General features: G+C 38.7%; 1 protein-coding gene across 7 annotated transcripts in view; it reads right to left on the reverse strand.

Moving 5' to 3' along the window:
• Positions 1–20,133, reverse strand: part of Trim9 (tripartite motif containing 9) — a 96,667-nt gene that overhangs the window by 24,560 nt on the left and 51,974 nt on the right. For all 7 annotated transcript variants that reach the window (XM_047539023.1, XM_047539026.1, XM_047539022.1 and 4 more), the window contains exons 4-6: positions 9,648–9,758; positions 8,284–8,437; positions 1,796–1,953 (exon numbers count right to left, since the gene is read on the reverse strand). In XM_047539023.1, the coding sequence (XP_047394979.1) occupies positions 1,796–1,953; positions 8,284–8,437; positions 9,648–9,758 (423 nt within the window). The remainder of the gene's footprint in view (positions 1–1,795; positions 1,954–8,283; positions 8,438–9,647; positions 9,759–20,133) is intronic.

Consider the following 20,133-nt stretch of genomic DNA (forward strand, 5'->3'; position numbering starts at 1 on the left):
GAGGAAGGAGGAGCAGTTGGTGCTGAGATTCTGAATCTGATATAAAAGAAGAGACAATGGGAATGTGGAAGGAACACAGCTGTTTTGAAAGAAAATTATGGGTTGTTTTGAAGCATGCTGAGTTTCAAGGGGTTTAGAATACAGACATGGGAATTTCTGCAAAAGTAAAATCTTGGAAGAGAAGTGTGGGTGAGAGAGATGGTTTGGGGAGGGACAGGATGAGAAAGCGGGACAAACATGAGACACTGGGATTGTAAGAGAAAAAGAGGCCTGGTGTGTTGCCTCAAACACTGCTAGTAGGTAGTAACTGGGTGGAAAAAGTCAGGATAAAATAAGTAATTAGGAAAACCACAAGCATTAGTTTCTCAGGAGAAACATAAAAGCGAGAAGAAAGGCCCTGAAAGTGACATAAGAACTGAAAGACAAATCAGAGGTGAGAAACTGACCAATAACTGGATGTTACACACACACACACACAACCAAAGACATGGACTGAAATGTAATCCAAGGTAGAAACTTGATTCTGTCCTACCAGTAAACAAACACATATGCAAATAAAGTTTTCCCTATCAGAAGACAGAGAGTCTTTGTCCTTGAGAAGAATGGCAGAAGACATAGTTCCTGCTTGAAAGCATTCAAACCTAAGGAGAGTCAAAGACATTCAGAAAAGGAGGCACTGGTAGACTTTGCTCTGGAAAACTGGTGCCCCAGGTTTGGCCACTGATGGCCAGAAGAGTAGGAAAGTTCCCTCCTTGGGGGCCTTGGGTTTGCTTTTTAGACAGGGTCCCTCTCCATCAGGGCAGGGATTAACTCAGTACCCAGAAGGACTGCTCCATTAGGAGGACCTAGGCATCAGAGCTCCCAGGAAAGAAAACTCAGGCAAGACTGAGTTGGACCAGGTGGAAAGCAAGGTGGGAAAAGAGAACGATTGAGAATGAGGTGGTCTGTATATGACAGAGAAGCAGGCACGTGCAGACTGGCTGTTGTCACACGTGGATTGCCAACTTGTAGGCAACATGGTCATGTCTTGCCTAAAGACCAGCCTATGCTACCTTCAGAGGGGACCATAAAATTCCCAGAGGGATTAGAACTCCCTTGCATTATGTTGATAATAATCTGTTGACATTGGTTCTATCTGGTGAAAGGCTAAGAAAAAACATGGAACCAGGGAAATCTTTCCTAACCATGTGACTAGGAAAGTTTTTGAATATAGGGAGGCCATACCTGGACAACATGTCGAGTAAGAGGAATGCCAATCAATGACATTACAAGTTACGGCTGCAGAAACACATCTTAGACAATGGCTAATGATATTACTAGCAATAAATAATAGTGGTAGTAATAATAGCTCCTACTGCGGGCTTGCCATATACTAGGTAGGCAGCATGCTAAAAGATCTTACATGGATTATCCAGTGAACTCTTAGGAACAAGTCATGAGATACATGTTATTGTTATCCTTCCCCTGGTTTACAGATAAGAACCTGAAGGTTCAGAGGTGAGAAACAGGCCCAGTCACACAGCTAAGTGAAGGAGATCAGATTACAATGTAGGCCATCCGATTCACAGCTTGTAGGGCTGCTTGTTCTGTCTCTCAGGAAGAGTAGGAAAGTTCCAATATTCCTTTGTCTGTCTTTGATGGCATTAGGAGAAGGTAGGCCTCAGCTGAAGGGCCAGTAGGCCCTGTCAGAGTGGCCTTCCCCAAGAGGAGATGGAGAAGCCAGGCTAGTGACTCCATGGCAGGTCCTCTGAGGGAGTCACTGGTTTGTGATAAAAGTAGTAGGTTGTCTACTTACTCTGAACTGACCACCACTGCCATCATCCAGCTCCAGAATGTATCCCTCGGCGGGCACCGTGGACAGAGGTGGCTGTTTCCAGGACAGTGTAGCGCTGTTGTTGTGGGTACAACACTCCTCCAGCTGTAGGATGGGGGTTGCTGGGACTGGAGAGGAAGCTAAACAAAAATCAGTGTAACTCTGGTTTCTGTTGAGTATCTTGGAATGATAACCAACCCCCTGATAAACATGTGGTTAGAAGGAGCAGGCCTGGGGAGCATGGGGATCTGGTTCAGATCTTCGCAGAGTCTTCACGTGGGGCGAGTTCCTCAACTATTGTGAGATCTTAAAATAAAACCATGTCTGAGCTACTAAATCCACAAAAGGGAATTAAATTTCATGACTCATTCATTGGAGGTGATCAGTTTAGGAAGGGAAATAATGTTTTGAATTTCAGTGGTATAGATTTTAGATGGAATTTTATCAGATAATTGTTGATACTATAATCTCAGAAGTTCCCAGAACATGTGAATTTGGGAGAAGGGAGATAAATTCATTGACTCGTTCAAAAATAAACTCTAGGACTAGATGGTAAGAGGAGAAGACAGAAAACATAATTCCTTCTAAGGATTCTAATGAGCATCCATGTAGAAAAAGGCAACATCCAAGAGTTATAATTGAGGACTGACTTTAAGTCACAGTAAGTATCAGTGACTTACTTTGTTATTTAAAATGTTTCTTTATAAAAGCAATACATTTTATCATATTTACTATGGAAGCAAAATATGACAAATTTAAGCAGATCATTCTTCAAAGGGCTTCCAGAAACATGACTGATTCTTCCTGAGATGTTTGTTCTGAACCATCCTTATTAGTTAGATCCCATCATAAAATATTTCCCTGGACTCTCATTCCATTAGCTGTATATTACTTTTCTATTTTCCCTTTGTTCATGTTTCAGACAGGTCCACAACTCATCGATTTAAAAATCAAAGAATACAAACACAAGGTAGTTTTGACTTAAATCCTGCAAATGCTTGCAATGTCTCTGATCAGGTCCTCAAATATCCCTGCCAGACATAAGTATAATTAGAAGATTAATTGAGCTACATGATGTCATGTGTAATTAAAATGTTAGTCCTCTGTGGATACACTTTAAAAGAATGAAAGGATAGGGAAAAAAAATCTAACCTCTTGCTAATCTTCAAATCTTGATATCATCCCAGATTTAAACAAAGAAGCAAATGGACACAAAAGGCAAAGGGAGGGGAGAGAACTTACTCGGAGACATCTGCATGTATCTAAATCTATTTCTCCATGTGCCAAAAATTATTTTTTTCTGTTTCCTTATTTATCTATTCCTGATTTACCCCAAAATGATGGTGTACATAACAGGCAAATGTGACAAAATCACAGCCTCATTAGCAAAGACTCAGGCTGACATTTAGAAAAATAGACTTTATAGTAGATTTTTATGTTACCCTGTTTCATTTTATTAGATATAAAATAAATGGTCTATAAAAACCCAAAGTATTTTCAAGATAATCTCTCTTTTATGGTTTGGAAATGCAGAGCACTCCAGTGCTCAGTTCCTGGACTGATTTCTAAGAAAGAGTGTTTTATTTTATGTGAACTCCTGTCTCTGGGCTAACATAGCTATCTTGATCTTTACACTTTTAAGCTCATTTCATGCTTTTTCTTTAACAACTAGTTTCTCCTGACCTGATCAGACTTCTACAGGTAAGTTTTCTTTTAGCCTGAAAATCAAGCTTCAGGCTACAAATTTTCCTCTTAGATACCAGGGGAGCTACTCTTACTGACTTCCTTAAGAGTGGAAGAGTTGTAGTTTAGTTATGTTCTGCAACAGTGGCTTCTTCTACCAATGTTTTCAAATATCTTGCTTTCTAAAGGCTACTCCTTTTCAAATTAATTCTCACATTTTCCTTATTTATTTTTTTCTTGAATTCTTCAGATGTGAACACTAACAACTTTTTAGAATTGTGAAACCAACAAGTGTGGTGAGGACAAGGGAGAAAGGAAACTGGTCTCCCACCCTCGACAGGAAACATGAATCATAAATGATGCCTCCTGATCCCTCACTGACAGCCAGTGTGCTGACAGACTTATGTATATTAACGCACTGAATTTTCACAACAACCTACAAGGTAGGGCCTCTTATCATCTCTTCTTTGCAGACTAAAAACTAAAAACTAAAGCCCAGGGATGATTCTCAGCTGGGAAGGGGTGGGCTGGGATCTGAGCCCAGGAGGCTGGCTCTGGGGCTGTGTGTTTAGATCAGTTTTTTCTCCAGGGGGTGCCCAGGGAAGTGCACTAGAGCAAAGTCTCCACCCCTGATTCTGAAGGCTTCTTTCTGTATTCTCTGATGTGAATGACAAAGACTCCCAAGAATTGCTCAAAGATATTAATGAGTTATTTCATCTTCAGAGCTATGATGGTTGGGAATGCCATTTTACTACATCTTTTCTGAAGGTTGGTCTGTAGTCTGTCATTCCTCTTTCTGATGGCTGACAAAACAAATGGCATTTAGACTTTAGAGGAACTACAGGCCATTTCTAGAAAACTGATGCTGGTACACTGTTAAGGAGAAATGTGAATGCATGTTCTGAGGACATGCATTTAGGTCCCCACACCACCACGCAGGAACAGATTACATGCATGGATGTGTATGCTTACCCCCTCGCTGCCAACCTGGCCACTTCTTCTCTATGATTTGTAGGACAGCCTGTTCAGATCACACTGTCCTTGCCCATGACCTTGGTGCACACTCTGGGCTCTCATATTCAAAATGAATTAATGAAGATAAATATATCCTTAGAGGAGCAGAGGCACTTAAAGGAATTAACAGTCATTTGGTTTATATGCTAAAAAGCATCGGTGGAGTTTTAGGTCATGGTTTCAACTTGGTTCATAATGAACACATTCACATTTCATTTTACCACCATGACTCATGACTCTTGGGATATTCTATATACTTGCTCCATTCTAGATTAACATTTTTCAGCAGTGGAACCCTTGGCAGACTAGAAAAAAATTTCTTTGTCATGACCTAGGGAATAGTAGATGATAGCAACTTAGAATTAAGGGGAAAATGTTGTTTTTACTATTCTCTAATAAAAGCACAGGAGAGCTTAATATGTTGCTTTCAATTTTAAAAAGTCTGAAATATCAAATACCACTCCCAATCATCTGGAAAAAGGGTAATAGGATTTTCTAATCAAGATATAACAAGAAAATATATCATTTCAATTTAGGAATGTTTGAACAAAGAAGATATCTGGCTTTTTCCAGATGGGTTTCAATTGCTTAGAGGTGATATGGAATCAGACAGAACAGATCAGTTAAATCTTTAGATAGTAAGAGAATAACTTCAGGCAGTGCATTCTTGCCGAACAGTAGCTGGCTGAGTAGAAATGTGTAGAAACTAACAGCAGAACTATCTTCTTCCGTATCAACAATAACAGAAAGGGCATTTGTGATGAGATTGTAAAACTAGAGAGATGGCTGCTAAGGTTTTTGGTCAAGAAGTGAACAGATACTTTCATTATCATTTTAAGTCATAATTTTAAATGCATACTCTCAGTAATTTTAAAAATATTTTAACTTTCTACTTGTAATCTACTTAGCACAATTAGAAAACACATATTGAATTACATATATTGTTACTTTCACAATGGTCAGACTACATTAACACCATTCCAAATGCTACTTAATTTGGGCCATTTGTACATGGATTTTAGAGTATGGTTTCTTGGGATATTTTTATTGACAAGTTGCAAAAGAGTAGTTCATTAAACTAAGTATTTATTTATTCCTAAAAATAAAGCCTAACACTATGCCAGGAACAGTTGTACATGTGTTAAGAGAAATTACACAGTCCAGTAGGAGAAGTTTATACTAGTCAATCAAGTTCTCTCATGTTGTGACCTTTGAGTTTTTCTTTCCATCACAAGCATCTGACAGGTAAAAACGATTTGGATTCTAAAAAGGACTGGGCTTTCACTGAATTAATCAAACTTAACGAGCACAAAACAAAGCATATAAAGTAACAAGGCAGAGTGATATTAACCAAAGTAAATTAAGATGAAGTCTTAAAAGGGAAATGGAATACCTACCTCTCAACACCAAATGGTCTGTTATATTAACTTCATAAATGATTGTTCCAGATATTTTGTGGTCCAGGTGAACTGTTGCTGTGTGGGTGTTCTGCATTTTGACCATTCTCTGCTGTGGGTACAGACTCGAACAGACTGCACACACAGCTGTGTCCACCTTTACTTCTGTATGCAGTGCCAAGTGGCCAAGGGGCAATGCTCTGGAAATGTGTTCTGTGATGCCAGGCACGTGAACCTGTAGTTCTCATAGCAGCTGAAAGGCCTGCTCACTTCACACAATTGTTACCACCCTGCCAACTGGCCTGGACTCCACTGTGGGCAGATGGACAGAACTCAGAAAGGCAATGAATCGGGGAGGGGAGGGGTTTGCCAGTTGATTGAAACATTGCAAAGCCCTGAAGCTTCTACCTCTAGCCTCTTGCTCTTCGCCCCCTCACCAAGGCTAAATTGGGTTGGCTCATTTTTTCTCTTCCATCAAGCCTTTATTTTGTTCTTTTGTGACATATTTTCTTCTCCAAGTGACTTGTGACATAACCTTTCAGTGATTTTTATCTCATTGAAAGAATTGGGGACAGATAGAGGCTGATGGAAGATTTACCTGGGGTTCTATATTCTTCTAGGGACAGGTTTACTTCACAGGCTACTGTGTAGGTGTTAAAGAAAAAAAATTTTAAACAGCAAGAAAGAATTGCTGAAACATAAAAAGTTAGATTGATTAAGTGTGAGAAAGGAATTCAGATATTCCATTAAGAAGCACAGAGGAAAGTGCTAGCTTTTTAGCATAGATGGGAAATTGTAGAAGCATTTTCTGGAGCCTTGTTTCCTGGCTCCAGACCTGGTTGGTCCTGCCACTCACTAGCTGTGTGAGTTCAGGTAAGTAACCCAGGCGTCTACTAGGGCTGTGGGAATGAAATGAGGTAATACATATAAAACACTTAGGAGAGTGTCTGGTTCGGTTAGCACTCAATAAATGCTAAATATTTTTGTTACTATCACAAAGCATTTTAATTTACCATCTGCACACTACTTTAAAAATCGATTAAGGTATCTTCTGATAGCAATGTATGTTAAGAAAAAAAAAAAGGATAAAATTGAAAATAAAGCAAGCCTATTAAAAAGATGAGAGAAATCCCAAGTACAAGGATTGGTTTAACTACTTTATGTGAGCCCTACAAACCCTGACACTTGCTTGGTTATGTGACTGTCTGATAAAAGGAAGCAGGTGGATTTTTCTTAAGAAGAAAAAATTTTAAAGCACCAAAATCCAAGAGTCATTTATTATATGTATGCTTAAATCAGAAGTTGCAAAGAGAAAATCAATTTCTTCAGTTAAAAAAAAAAAAGATCAGAAAATGATAAAATGCTAGAGATGGAGAACGATGAAGAACAGACTGGTGGTTGTCAGAGATGATGATGATGGAGGGCAGGTGACTATACAGGGGCAGCATCGTGGGGATGGAATATCTCTGTACCTTTATTTCTGTGGTGATTATATGAATCTACACATCAAAAAATGGCATAAAACTATACACTATGCCAGGTCCCGGTTTTGGTATTAGATTATAGCTGTGCAAAATGTAACCATTGAGGGCAACTAGATGAAGAGTTTGAAGGACCTCTTCATACTGTTTGCACCTTCCTGAGAATGTATGTATGTATGTTTCAAAACAAAAGAGCAAAAACAAAAACAAAAACAAAAAATCCACCGAAAACCCATAAATATTCTTTAAATGAATATTATTTAATTTGCCATAAAGTATTATTGCATAGTTGACTTGAATTTTTAATTTTCTTTGAAAGTTATCTTCCTTAAAATAATTTTATATACTTACAGTTCCCTTCACACCCTACCCCAAATCTCAAAGACAGCTTGCTTTAGTTACATAAATTAATTTTATAGTTCATGTCAAATTTTCATTTTCCTTCCACACTTGTATTTTCTTGCCAGTGCTGTCAGGCTGACTATGATCTTCCCAAATTCCCACTGGTCCATGCTGAACTGTTTGCTCATTATCGCTATCCGGGCAGAAGCAGTAATTTCAACTCTGGGCTCCCTTGATTTATATCCATATTTCTCTAAAAAGGCTTTAGGTATGTGCAGTGAGGTTTTCTCTTTCTCCCTACCTCATTTTATGTCTGCTATTCTCTGATGCTGACCATGTGAAATCTCTGACTCTCACACAGCTGAGTAGTGAGTTTATCTGAATTTATCTGACTTGCTCAGAGGTAAGTTACACAACTACAGGAGATGTTTTCACTACCCAATAAGATAGAAGCCACTCCAGAATTTTATTCCTCAGAGGGGTACTGATGATGCCCAAAGCACCAGCATCCTCCCAGAGGTTGTTCTCTGACTCAGGAGACGCAAGCACGTACCTTTCACCTGCACGAAGTCGAGCTGGTGAATGGACTGCAGCAGAGGGCTGTTGTCCAGACTCAAGTCAAAGTCCGTGGTCATCCTGGGGGTGAGCGTGCCTTTCCCCCACTGATCCTCAGTCAGGTGCACTCTCCTTATGAGGGCGTCAGAAATCTAATCACATCAAAGACCACAGCCTAAGAAATACAATGCCACACTCGAAACAACACTGCCCCTCGACTCCAAGAGCGTTACCACCAAACCGCTTTGGGATTCACACCCATCCTGTCTCAGTGCATCTGGTGAGAAGGACCCTCATGACTAGGATGACCAACAATTTATCAAGCAAATCTGAATATTTTTGTGAGTTGGGGCACTGTAAGTAATTATCAGGTGTTAATTGATCTAATAGCATGCTTGGATATATGATCCTGCTAGCCAAGAGTGACAGAGGGAGAAGCCTATTCCTTTCCCTGTTGTCTCTCCCCACAGCCCCATGAGCATTTGTTCTGATTATTGTCCCTTGGGTTGGTGGTAGGGGCCTGGAGGATCAAGGTGGAACTTGTGAGAGACAAGCGATATTCTATGAGCCTCTAAAAGTCAACAACTGTAAAGGATACGATGCTGGTGATTAGTTAATCCAATTAGAATCAACAGATCTAAGTTTCTACTCTGAGGTGTGGGTAGTCTATAAAGACCTGGGAACTGGTTTAAAGAGGGTGCCTATGGAATTTCTTATGTTGTAGGCACACCAACTTTGTGTAATTAATACGTTATTCTCTGGAAGAGAATTCTTTCATTCAGTCTCCCTTTATCACTCTTGGCCAGTGCAGTAGAATGAGAGTTGGAAGAGATCTACACATCGCTTAACAAAGGGTTCCTTACCATTGGGATCAAAACAAAAGTAAAATTCAGGTTATCTTATGGCATTTCATTAAAACAATACTGAAAAAATGAAAAAGGTTTCACCATATTCAAGAAATCACTGACTTATGGCCAGTGACAGGGAGGTAGAAACCTTGCACACTCAGACATTTCCAGATGACAAAACTGTCCAAAAGACAGTAATAGAGAAGGCCCAATTCTTAGGCAGGGCAGTGACTCCACTTTAGAAGAACTTATAGGGAGTTAAGTTTTCATGATTAAACATATAAAAATAAACAAAAAATCCGAAACATTTCTGTCTTGGAGTACATGGTGACAGCGTTTCCAGTAAATTAGAGGAGTTTAGCAGGCACCCACACACTCATGGCAGTGTGAAGGTAGGTTCTGTTATTGAGGGACCCATGCTCAGTCTGGGCTTCTGGATGCCCCACCCAGGTGTCCTAGACTCAGTCCCATGGAATCTGATGTGGAATCTGAAGCAGAACTAGTTAACACTTACCTGCAAAAAGCCACTAGGATCATTTTCCTTAATCACCTCCAAGCAATACTCCATGAGACCTGTGGTCTGGCGTAATTTCACTGTGCAGTGAGAGATCTGATCTCGAACCACCTAGAATTGATGAGAGACAGAATGATCCAAAATGACAGAGGGTAGAAGAGATACCAAATGCGACCTTGGAAGGTTTCTTCAAACTAGAATCCAAGAGGATCACGGAATGGAACCAAATTTATGAGAATACTTTAAGGCAACATCTACATGGACAATGGCTCTGGAAGACAGGTTGGATTAAGGCTCTTACAGGAAATTGGTAACAACAGAACCCATTGGAAAGGAACACAGAGGTTGGAACCTTGTAAATCTGGTGCCCTTGGCCATCAAATATGCCTGTGAGCGGCTATAAGCATGAGGTCCTTGAGTCTGAAGGGAGCTACCCCTTCCTGATGGGTGGTGGCAGCTGTGCTTTGTGACACCGTTGCCCATTTTCCTTGCCCTCTGTCTGCCCCTTCGGAAAAGCAGACATCACCATCTAAAGCCTGTGCCTTTCCCTTGCTGCTCCTCCCCACAGCCTAATGGGCATTTGTTCTGATTATTGTCCCCTGGGTGGGTGGTAGGGAGCTAGAGGACCAAGGTGGAACTTGTGACAATGAGATGCTGTCAACAATGAGATGGTGTCAACAAGTCAGTGGGAGAAAGATGGATACAGAATTAAGTTTTAAGAATAACCCACTTAGAATCATTGCATCAATTTGGAAAGCAGTTTGAAAGGCTGCCCTATTTGCTAAAGCAAGCTGTGAGTCTGCTTTAACCTAGATAGGCATCTCTCCATGCATGCAGTTTCCGCCTCTGGGAAGTTGTCTCTGCCCAGTGACAAATGTATGACATTCCTTGAAAAGTTTCTTTCTTCCTTCAGAGTCGTTCGACTTTGTATCCTCTGCTCAGTGACCTGAATCCTGAATGGTATTTGAAGCAGAATATTGAACAAGAATTTCCAGGAACCTTAATCACTTGCTTCCTTGATACTGATGCTATTGGCAAAAGTTTCAAAGATAGCCAGTATTTTTGGTATTTATAGATAACTAAAAAGGATAGTAATAATTATTTTAAAATGTTACCTTGTTATTTCTTTTCATATTTTATTATAAGTTAATTTTCCATTAAAGATTATTACATGTTTTCCAAAAAAATTGGGAAAATGAATGAAAATAAAGCAAATAATTTCACTCTCCCAATTTAAAAATTTAAAGCATTTTGATATTTCCTTTTAGTCTTTTTCTGGAACCAGAGTTATTTATACTTACAATCATATTATATGACAATTTTACCTGCCTTGTATACTTAATATCATATTATAGGCATTTTTCCATGTTGCCACCATTAATAAATAAATATTGTTGGCTACATAAATATTCACTGAGTGGGCAATAATAATTTATTTAATCATTTCTGTTCCCATATTATTGGATATTTAACTTCTTCCCAATTTTTAACAACTCATTCACTTGTTATTTGTGTTTCTTGTTCTCAGTTTTTAAATTATGATAAAATGTGTGTAACATACAAATTTTTCTGGTTTAACCATATTTAAGTATAGAGTTCTGTAGCATTAAGTACATTCACACTGTTGTTTAACCATCACCACCATCCATCACCAGAACTTTTTTCTTTTTCCCAAATTGAAATTCTATACCCATTAAACAATAATTCCACATTCCCCCTTCCTCCCAGTCCCAGGTAACCACCATTCTACCTTCTGTCTCTATGAATTTGACTATTCTAGGAACCCCATAGAAATTGAATCATACAATAGCTTGTCTTTTGTGTCAAGCTTATTTCATTTGGCATAATGTCTTCAAGGTTCATCAATGTTGTAGCACGTGTCAAAATTTCCATCATTCTAACGCATGTATATACCACCTTTTGTTTATCCATTCATCCATCCACAGAGACTGGGCTTGTTTCCACCTTCTGATCTTGTGAATAAAAGTGCTATCCAAAAAGGTGTACAAATATGTGTGTGAGTCTTCCCTAAAGAGAATTACTGGATCTTGAGGTAAATCTATGTTTAATTTTTTGAAGAATTGTCATAGTATTTTCCATAGTAGCCATACGATTTTACATTCCCACCATATCCATTGATATGGGTTTAAATTTCTCCACAGCCTCATCAACACTTATTATTTCCTGTTTTTAAAAAAATATTCTAATGGGTGATCATCATAATTTTGATTGATTTACATTCCTATTATGACTAGTGATATTGAGCTTCTTTTCATGTGCTTATTGATCTTCATTGGAAAGAAGTCTACTTAAGTCTTTCACCATTATTTTAGTTAGGGTGTTTTGTTGTTGCTCTTACAAATTGTAAGAGTATTTTATATATTCTGGATATCAATACCTTATTAGATATATGACTTAAAAATATCTCCTCCTGTTCCAAAGGTTGCCTTTTCATTCCTTTGATATTTTTAATTTCCACGAGGCTTCATTTACTTCGTTTTTTTTTCCCTTTCATTATTTGTTTTTGGCATCATATCAATGCTGTCATTGCCAAATCCAATATCCCTAAGCCTTCCTCTTTAGTTTTCTTCTAAGTCTTATGATTTTAGGTCTTTGATCCATTTTGAGGTTTTTAAAATTTTTTTTAATGTGATAAGTGTCTAACTTCATTTTTTGGCATATGGCATTTGTTGAACAGACTGCCTTTTCTCTATTGAGTGATCTGGGCACCTCTCTGGAAAATCACTTGATTATATATGCAAGAATTTATTTCTGGACTATTCTATTCCAGTGATCTGTCTTTGTTAAGCCAGTTCCCACTGTTTTGAAATTGTAGTTTTGAGGTAAATTTTGAAATTCATGCACTTCAATTTCATTTGTCTTTTTCAAGAGTGTTTTGACTGTTTAGATCTCCTAACTTTTTGAAATATGATTTAATTTTTCTTTGTTTTTCTTCTCTTTCTTACTTTTTTTTTTGACACCAGGGCTTGAACCCAGGGGTGCTTTACCACTGAGTCACATCCCCAGTCCATTTGTTTATTTATTTTATTTTTTATTTTTATTTTGAGATAGGATCTCACTAATTTGCTTAGGGTCTCACTAAGTTGCTGTGCTTGGTCATTTTGCTTTTTAACTTAATAATAATTGAAAGAAAAACAACATATGTTTTTAAAATCTATCACAATTGGTGAAAGACAACAACCCTTCACACTTTGATGTGAAGGGTTTTTTTGTGTGTGAGTTTTCTTGGGAGGAGGAGTCAAATTTAAAATTCACTGGTTGGCTTATTTTCTTCTAACATCCAGTATGTTTCTGACAACCACTACAATACCATCTCTCTATTGGTTGGGGCTCAAGGAATATAAATTATTTTATTTTTTTATTCAGAAAAGAAACAGGAACTTTAGATTTCTGTTTCTTGGGGGGGGGGAACTCCAAAAAATGTTCCGTGAGTTAAACATTTTAAAATTTAATACCTACAACTAATACTCTACTCCCCTCAGCTCTATGAGGCTTAACTCAGTTGTTCTCAGAAGACATTTTTATATTTTGGTAGTCAGGGCATCACTTCTGCTAGGTAGCAGAGACCTCAGCAGTAGACATTTCATTATTTGAATGGCATCTGTCCTTTGCCTACTGGTCCTGAAAGTCCAAACAACAAGCACAGGGTGGATCTGAACACAGGAACCCAACAGGAATGTGCTTTTGAGATAAGATAGACTGAATTGTTATGTTTACCTTCCAGAGGATTCAGCTCAATGATACTTTTATGATGTACAAGTACTGAAATAAAGTACATTACTTAGTCTTTATAAAATTCCATGTCTGCTTCAGTCAATTTCCTTCTGGAGCAAGGGTTATTTGGTGCTTGAGTTTCTGAGTATGGGCTCTCTGCCTCCAGTTGAGAAGCTCAATTGTTGCAGAGCTGGAGAGTCTCTGAGTTTCAGCAGGTGGTTGCCAGTGATCCCTCCATTCTATGGCTCAAGCTTCCTGGAAGGACTTACAATTCTGAGTTTCTATCTCTCAAGTGCCGCTGCTGCTAGTGCTACAAGTGTTTTGGCTCTTTTTACATTTTAATCAATATTTCCACAATGATCATAGTAGCCTGTGATAAAATCACTGCCAAAGCTTAAACTGGGTTTGTCAGCAGCATTTTTGGGTGCAATGTAATTGACTTCTAGTTTCTGAACAATTGAACAAGATTTTCTGCCTTATGGAAATTAAGTGAATATTAGATCTTTCAAGAGTATAAATATTTTTTCTTCTAGCTGGGTCTTTTATCAGTTCTTTTACTTGTGACTTTCTTCAACTTTTTATTTGTATGACTTTTTATGTACCTTTACATTTGTGTGTTTTTATGGCAAATAATTCACAGGGAGCCAGATCATGTCCCTTTTTCTTTTTCATTTCTGTGCTTTGGCACCATGTTTGCATTTGACTGGACTCAAGAGTTTCTCTTCTTAAGAACTGTGCAAGTAGCCCTATTGGCATAAATAGGTACTAGGAGAACACTCTTCCTGCTTTTATCTACACTACAGCTTAAACTAACTCCCACAGGTCAATGAATTCATCTGTAGTCCAAAATTTTAAGCTTTCAAAATTTTCTCGGCAGGGCCACCATCTGTTCTGGATGGCAGGTGTCTGGTGACCATTAGAATAGTTTTATTTTGTTAAGTGGCACACTTATAAAGTTCATTTCTTGTATCAGGATACAATGCTGGCACCCATTCAGAAAAGAAGAGCCTGAGAATGACTGTTGTGTCCCTTGAATTCCCAGACCTTTTCAGTAGTGGAGCAACCCAGAAGAACTTGTACAATACAAACACAGAATCTGTTCTGCCAGTTCACAGTTACATCCCCACTGACAGGCAGTTTCTTTCTTCCAGTCAGCTCTTGTGACAACTGGCAGCAAGACCTGAGGTCAATTACAGGCATTTCACTATTTTGTCCAACTTTGACCTTGACAACTTTCTCTCATCTTCATGTGTGGGCTCTTTAAATTTTTTCTTTATTTATTCTTTTGAATAAATACTTTTAAATCATAATACTAGGAGGGATGCCACTTGTAAATTGTCATCCTAAGTAAATGCTAACAGTCTCTTTCCTGTTTCAGAAAACTCTCTTTTCTTAATATAATCTATGCCTTTTGATCACAGTTTAAAATGATTTTTCCTAAGCATAAGGTAATCCTTTGATCCTTTTTGTTTGTTTCTATCTAATACACACATGCTTTTAAGATGCAAGCTTGAAGGATTCGTTCACCACATTTTTTTGTTTGTTTGTTTTTTGGTGGGTCTGGGAGTTTCCATGTGTCCCATTTTGTACTGAGGTTCTATGACCAGCTGATGCTTTGAACTGACTCATGTGCGAGTTCGAGGTGAAGTGCTTTGGTTTTAGATTCATTTGGTAAAATAAATAATTCTGATTTTTCCCTTGAGTATAATATTATCTATTATGTCATTGTCATATTCATTGAAACACAAAAGAATTTAAATTCAGGAAGAACATTATGTTTCTAATACATTATTATTGGCTCACAAGGTTTCAGGCAAATATTTTTTCCCATTCTCTAGATACTGTCTTCTGTACACATATTTTACCCACATTGGCAACCAATCATTTCAAAGGCAAGTTTGAAGCTTTGAGATTTTATTAAGAAAAGGATTATATTAAATAAACAACACATGCACTTGTTTCAAGGAAGGCTCAAGATTTTAACAGTAAAGCTGTGAACTTTCTATTCCACAGTGGCCTTATCAACAAACACTGAAAGGAACATGCAAAGCGTGGTGTTAGTGTACAGAATGCTGTATCCGTATATACAGAAGTTAATGAAGGAAGAGATAAAAGCCAGTGGGAGAGGTGAGCATATTGGTGCAGTACCACCCACACACGACAGTCACTATCAGCAATGGGCTGCAATTAAAGTGATGCGGTATATTGTTTTGTAGGATGTGAGGTGCAGTAAACCACAGTGGAATATTTCATCATCTTCAAAGTTCGAGTCAGGTGTCTGCTGGAGGTTAGGAGTAACACTCACATCTGGGTATAGGCTAAGTGCATAAAAGACATGAGATGGTCCTTCATTGATGCTGCCAGTGTGGTTTGGGGGTATTCAAGGGTGTGCCCTGTAACCTGGGGGAACCCCTGCTAGGTGTGGTGGCTTCCTGGTGATTCGATAGGGACTCTGGTTGCTCTATCCACACAGACTCTGCGACCTTTGCTCCCATGGAATGGGAAGCAGAGGACAACAGAATTTGCCAAGTGAAACCTGGAAAGGAGTTCCTCATTAATAATGGACTTGAATCAGTCATTATTGTAGTTGAATTATTAGAGCTAGCCCCTCCCAACTTTTGCTGAATGCAGCTGGAGGTTTTGAGTTGTTCCAGGTGCCTACTTTTTCTAAATTTCTTCTTTCTAATGGACTAGTTAGACTCTTTGCCATTAGTTGTATTGGGTTAAGATTGGTGTTTGGCTTGAATAAGGTACTTTTTCTTGCTAGCAATGGCTGTAGTCAGTCAAATCATATCTAATTATTTAAAAGTTCTTTGTGAGCTTGGTCAGATTTTCTCTCTCTCATCACTGAGTCAAAGAGTTATCCGCCTAGTATAGGAAGCAATGGCAAAAAAGCTGAGCTAAACAGTTTTACAAACCAATAACATTCATAATGGAAATTTATACTCTTAGTGATATGGATATATAATTAATTATTTGCAAACATAGTGGGAACATGACAGGCAATACATCATAAGTGATAACAAAGATAATGGTGAAAATAATTAAAATGATTCCAACAAAACCCCAGTGCACTAGGCCTTAGAATGAAGTATTCATACCTGTAGTTGGCATGCAGAGGCCCTCTATAAACAAAGAAGCTCTGTAAATTAGTAAGTTTGATCATTATTCCTTGGCATCCTCATTGAGTAACTGATATGTTAAATTTACCAACCACACGTAGAAAGTAAAGATTAGATCTTCCCCAGAATAACTGTGAATAATTATAATATTTTTTTCTTCCAGAGATCTCAGAATTGAAAGGTAACTAAGAAGACATGTATTACCTGTGCTCTTCAATATATCAATTGATTCTAAAATGTTGGAGAGAACACATTTATGATGAATTTTTTAAAATTCTGAATGTAACATAAGCAAAAACAATTCCTACATATTACTTGAAGCTTATAAGGAAAATATTACATATGTAAAGTTTCTGAAAAAAAAAAAAGCATAGATCTTACTCATAACATAATTTTAGGTTGTCACAAATTCCCTGTGAGGATCACAGATAGTGAGGAAATTTTGAACCTACTCAGCTAAGGAAGACCTGGGAAGGATGTTAACATGACATTATAGGTAGGATGAGAATCTGGGGATCCAGATTACTTTGCCTAACTCCAAGATACTGACCAACTAATTCTGAATATAAGCTAGTAATATTTCTTGTAAGTTCAAAAATACTATTTCCTTCCAGGATCTTTCTGACATTTGCTTTTGTTCATCACATCCTGAAAATAGGCAAGTTGCACCCAGCATTTGTTTCAAACTGCCAGATAGTATTAACCGTAATATACATCTGAAAAAGGATTTCTAAGATATGACCACATCTGCATATGTCTCAAAGTTTTTTTTTTTTTAATTTAGTTTTTAATAGCTCACCAAAATTTGTGAACTGTTTCATAGAAAGATCAACTATAACCCAAGGTCACTAAAGAATTCCCTGTATTCAGAGATAATACCACCAGTGTATAGGAAAATTCTACTCTGTGAACTGTGGTATTATGGAAAACAAGTCCCTGGAAACATTTTTTCAGTGTTTTGAATGAAACTTTGTTTCCAAGTATTCTCTCTCAGTGGTAGCAACAGTAACAGTTCCTACCTGTTGAGTACTGTGCTAAGTGCTTTACAATGGACCTATGAGGTGAGAATAGTACTATTTTTAGCAATATTTTACAAAGAGATAAAAAAGAAACAAGTCGTAGAATTGCCCAGAGTTAGAGATCTAGTAAGAGACAGTGTGACCTGTCGCTGGAGTCTCAATGTACCGACAGTGGGCTCTTTTCCACTCAGCTCCATCTTGCCTCAGGACCAAGATCGTTATAAACCTGTTCAAGTCAGTGCTTTCAGAGAGGGACATGAGCAGATTACAAAGACTGTGTCAATACATACTCTTTTTCCAGCATTCCTCGCCTTTTGAATTGCTCAAGGAGAGAAAATTGCCAGAAAAATACACCCACAACTCAGTTCCCTCTTTATCAGCAAAAAGCCTGCCTCCCAGAACACAGTCAACAGGAAGCGGGAGAACATGATTGTCCTGCAGTACAGAGAAGGATGGTTAGCCAACAAAGACAGAAAGAAGTCCTGTGCTTGGCAAGCGGTGTCTATAAAAGGCCAGTCTTTTCTCATGAATCTCAGTAGCAACAAAAGGGACAAGAGAGGGAAAAGACAGGAGGACAAAGAAGAGGAAGGGAAATGTGGAGGCCGGTATCAGTCGTCATGGTGGCAGCAGCATCGATGGCTGTTTTTAGATGCGGTGACAAGATACAATCAGCTGAAAACGGCACTGAAACAAATTGCTCCAGACAGAAGACAGAACAGTTCTGCTGCCGTGGGGAAAACCAGCCACCTGTCTCTTGTTTCTGCAGTCCTTTTAGGTCTGGGGCAGGGAACTCTCAGAAGGGGGAGGATGGAATGAGGTCAGGCAGCGACCTCTACCCATGCACAGTGAGTGCCCTGCCAGGGCAGCCCACCCAGCACAGGTGAACCATCAAGAAAGGGAAAGAGGACAGTTAGAGGACACAGAGTCCCAGTGATGAATTAAAGCCATTCCAATGCAACCTACATCTGTACACACAGCACAATTCATAACTGATTTCTCACAGTCCTGTCCTGCAGAGGTGGCACCAAACAGAGGGTACTGGGAACTTTTCACATCCCTCTGCCATTCTTTGACATGGATAAATGATACTTTCTCAATCTTCGACTTCCTCTTTCATTCATATTGCTACCCTTCTGTCTCTCCTATATAGAAAACCTGGAGTTGCCACTAAAGTTGCCATGTGACTTATCACAATCCATTCACCATCTTCTAAAAGACATTTACAGTTTTATTTTGCACAGTGCTATGTGATTCAAATAATATTTTGAGAATTGTTGTTACAATAAAATTCCATGTTTCAGAAGGAGGCCAAAATGAAGGACTATCTTGACAATTTTTAATCACGTTGGAGCAGGCAATAGAAACAGAAAATGTCCATCTGTCCTCAAGTCTAACTGGATGGAGCAAGACCAGTGCATACTGGGCTACTCGCGCTCTCTTTCCCTGGCAGCTTTGTGGTCCTGCAGGCAAGAATGCAGTGGTTGGTCATTAACACACTCCTCCTGCAGGTCAGACTAATCCGATGCCAGCATTTCCATGAAGTGCTCTATGACCCTTTTAGCTCCAAGTAACTTCTTTTTCCTCACAATTTCTATGGCACTGACCACCTCTCTTGGAAGCTTGCTCACTATGTCTGCAGGAGTCATTTGTGACTTATCTCTTCCACTGAACTGTAACCTCCATAAGGGCAGGGTTCATCCAGAGTCAGTCAACTCAGTGTCCCTCCCTCTCGCTGAGTTTGTGCAGCACTGATCTCCTTGCAGATGTGCATGAGGTCCTGGTTGACTGATGGAAAGCCTATTCTCTGCATTGTGCTTCTACCAGCCAGAAGCAATAGAATGCTGTGGTTCTGATTGTGGCTCCGTGGTCAGGTTACCAGCAATCAAATTCTGGTTCCTTGGACCTGTTTTTAATATTATGGTGTTATCCTTTCCTCATCTCTAGAATGGGGACAATGGTAATAATGACCTCATAGAGCTGTTGTGGGCATGATTGAATTGATCCCTATAGCACAATTTATATAGTGTTGACTCAAAGAAAGTGTCCCAAACTTTAGCTATTGCTGTTATTAAAGCCAAGACTTGGTCACTGAGAAAGCCTATTCTATGATACTGTTTGGGCAACGGCAGAATCACATGTCATGACATTTACAGATTTTAATTCAGACTTTTAAAATGGTGATTATAAAAAAAAATTGTTCAGACCTAACCTGATTATGTTGAATGAAAATGCTTATGGAGTGGAACCATTTTCCAGATTGTTGCAGGTAAATCTATAAGATTGATATCCACATGACAAAACTTTCAAGAACTCTTTGGGTAAAAGAGCATTTGTATCTTTAATACTGCCCTTGCCTTCCCCCCACATTCTAGGAATCAGTACATATGTTGTCATGAATCACAGTTTGGTGGGCCTTTTAGGAATTCAAAAGCAAATAATTTAATCACAGACATTGGGAGATGAGACTGGAAACTGAGACACAAAGAGCCATCTAAGTAAAACTCCTCATTGCTGGACACTTTATGGATTATGCAAGCACAGGTCATGGGGAGGGTGACTCCCTAGGAAATCAAATCCCTTCTGTGACCTTCAGTTCCTATTGAAGGCTCC

The sequence above is a fragment of the Sciurus carolinensis genome, chromosome 2 (genome assembly GCF_902686445.1).
Source record: "Sciurus carolinensis chromosome 2, mSciCar1.2, whole genome shotgun sequence".
Lineage (NCBI taxonomy): Eukaryota > Metazoa > Chordata > Mammalia > Rodentia > Sciuridae > Sciurus > Sciurus carolinensis.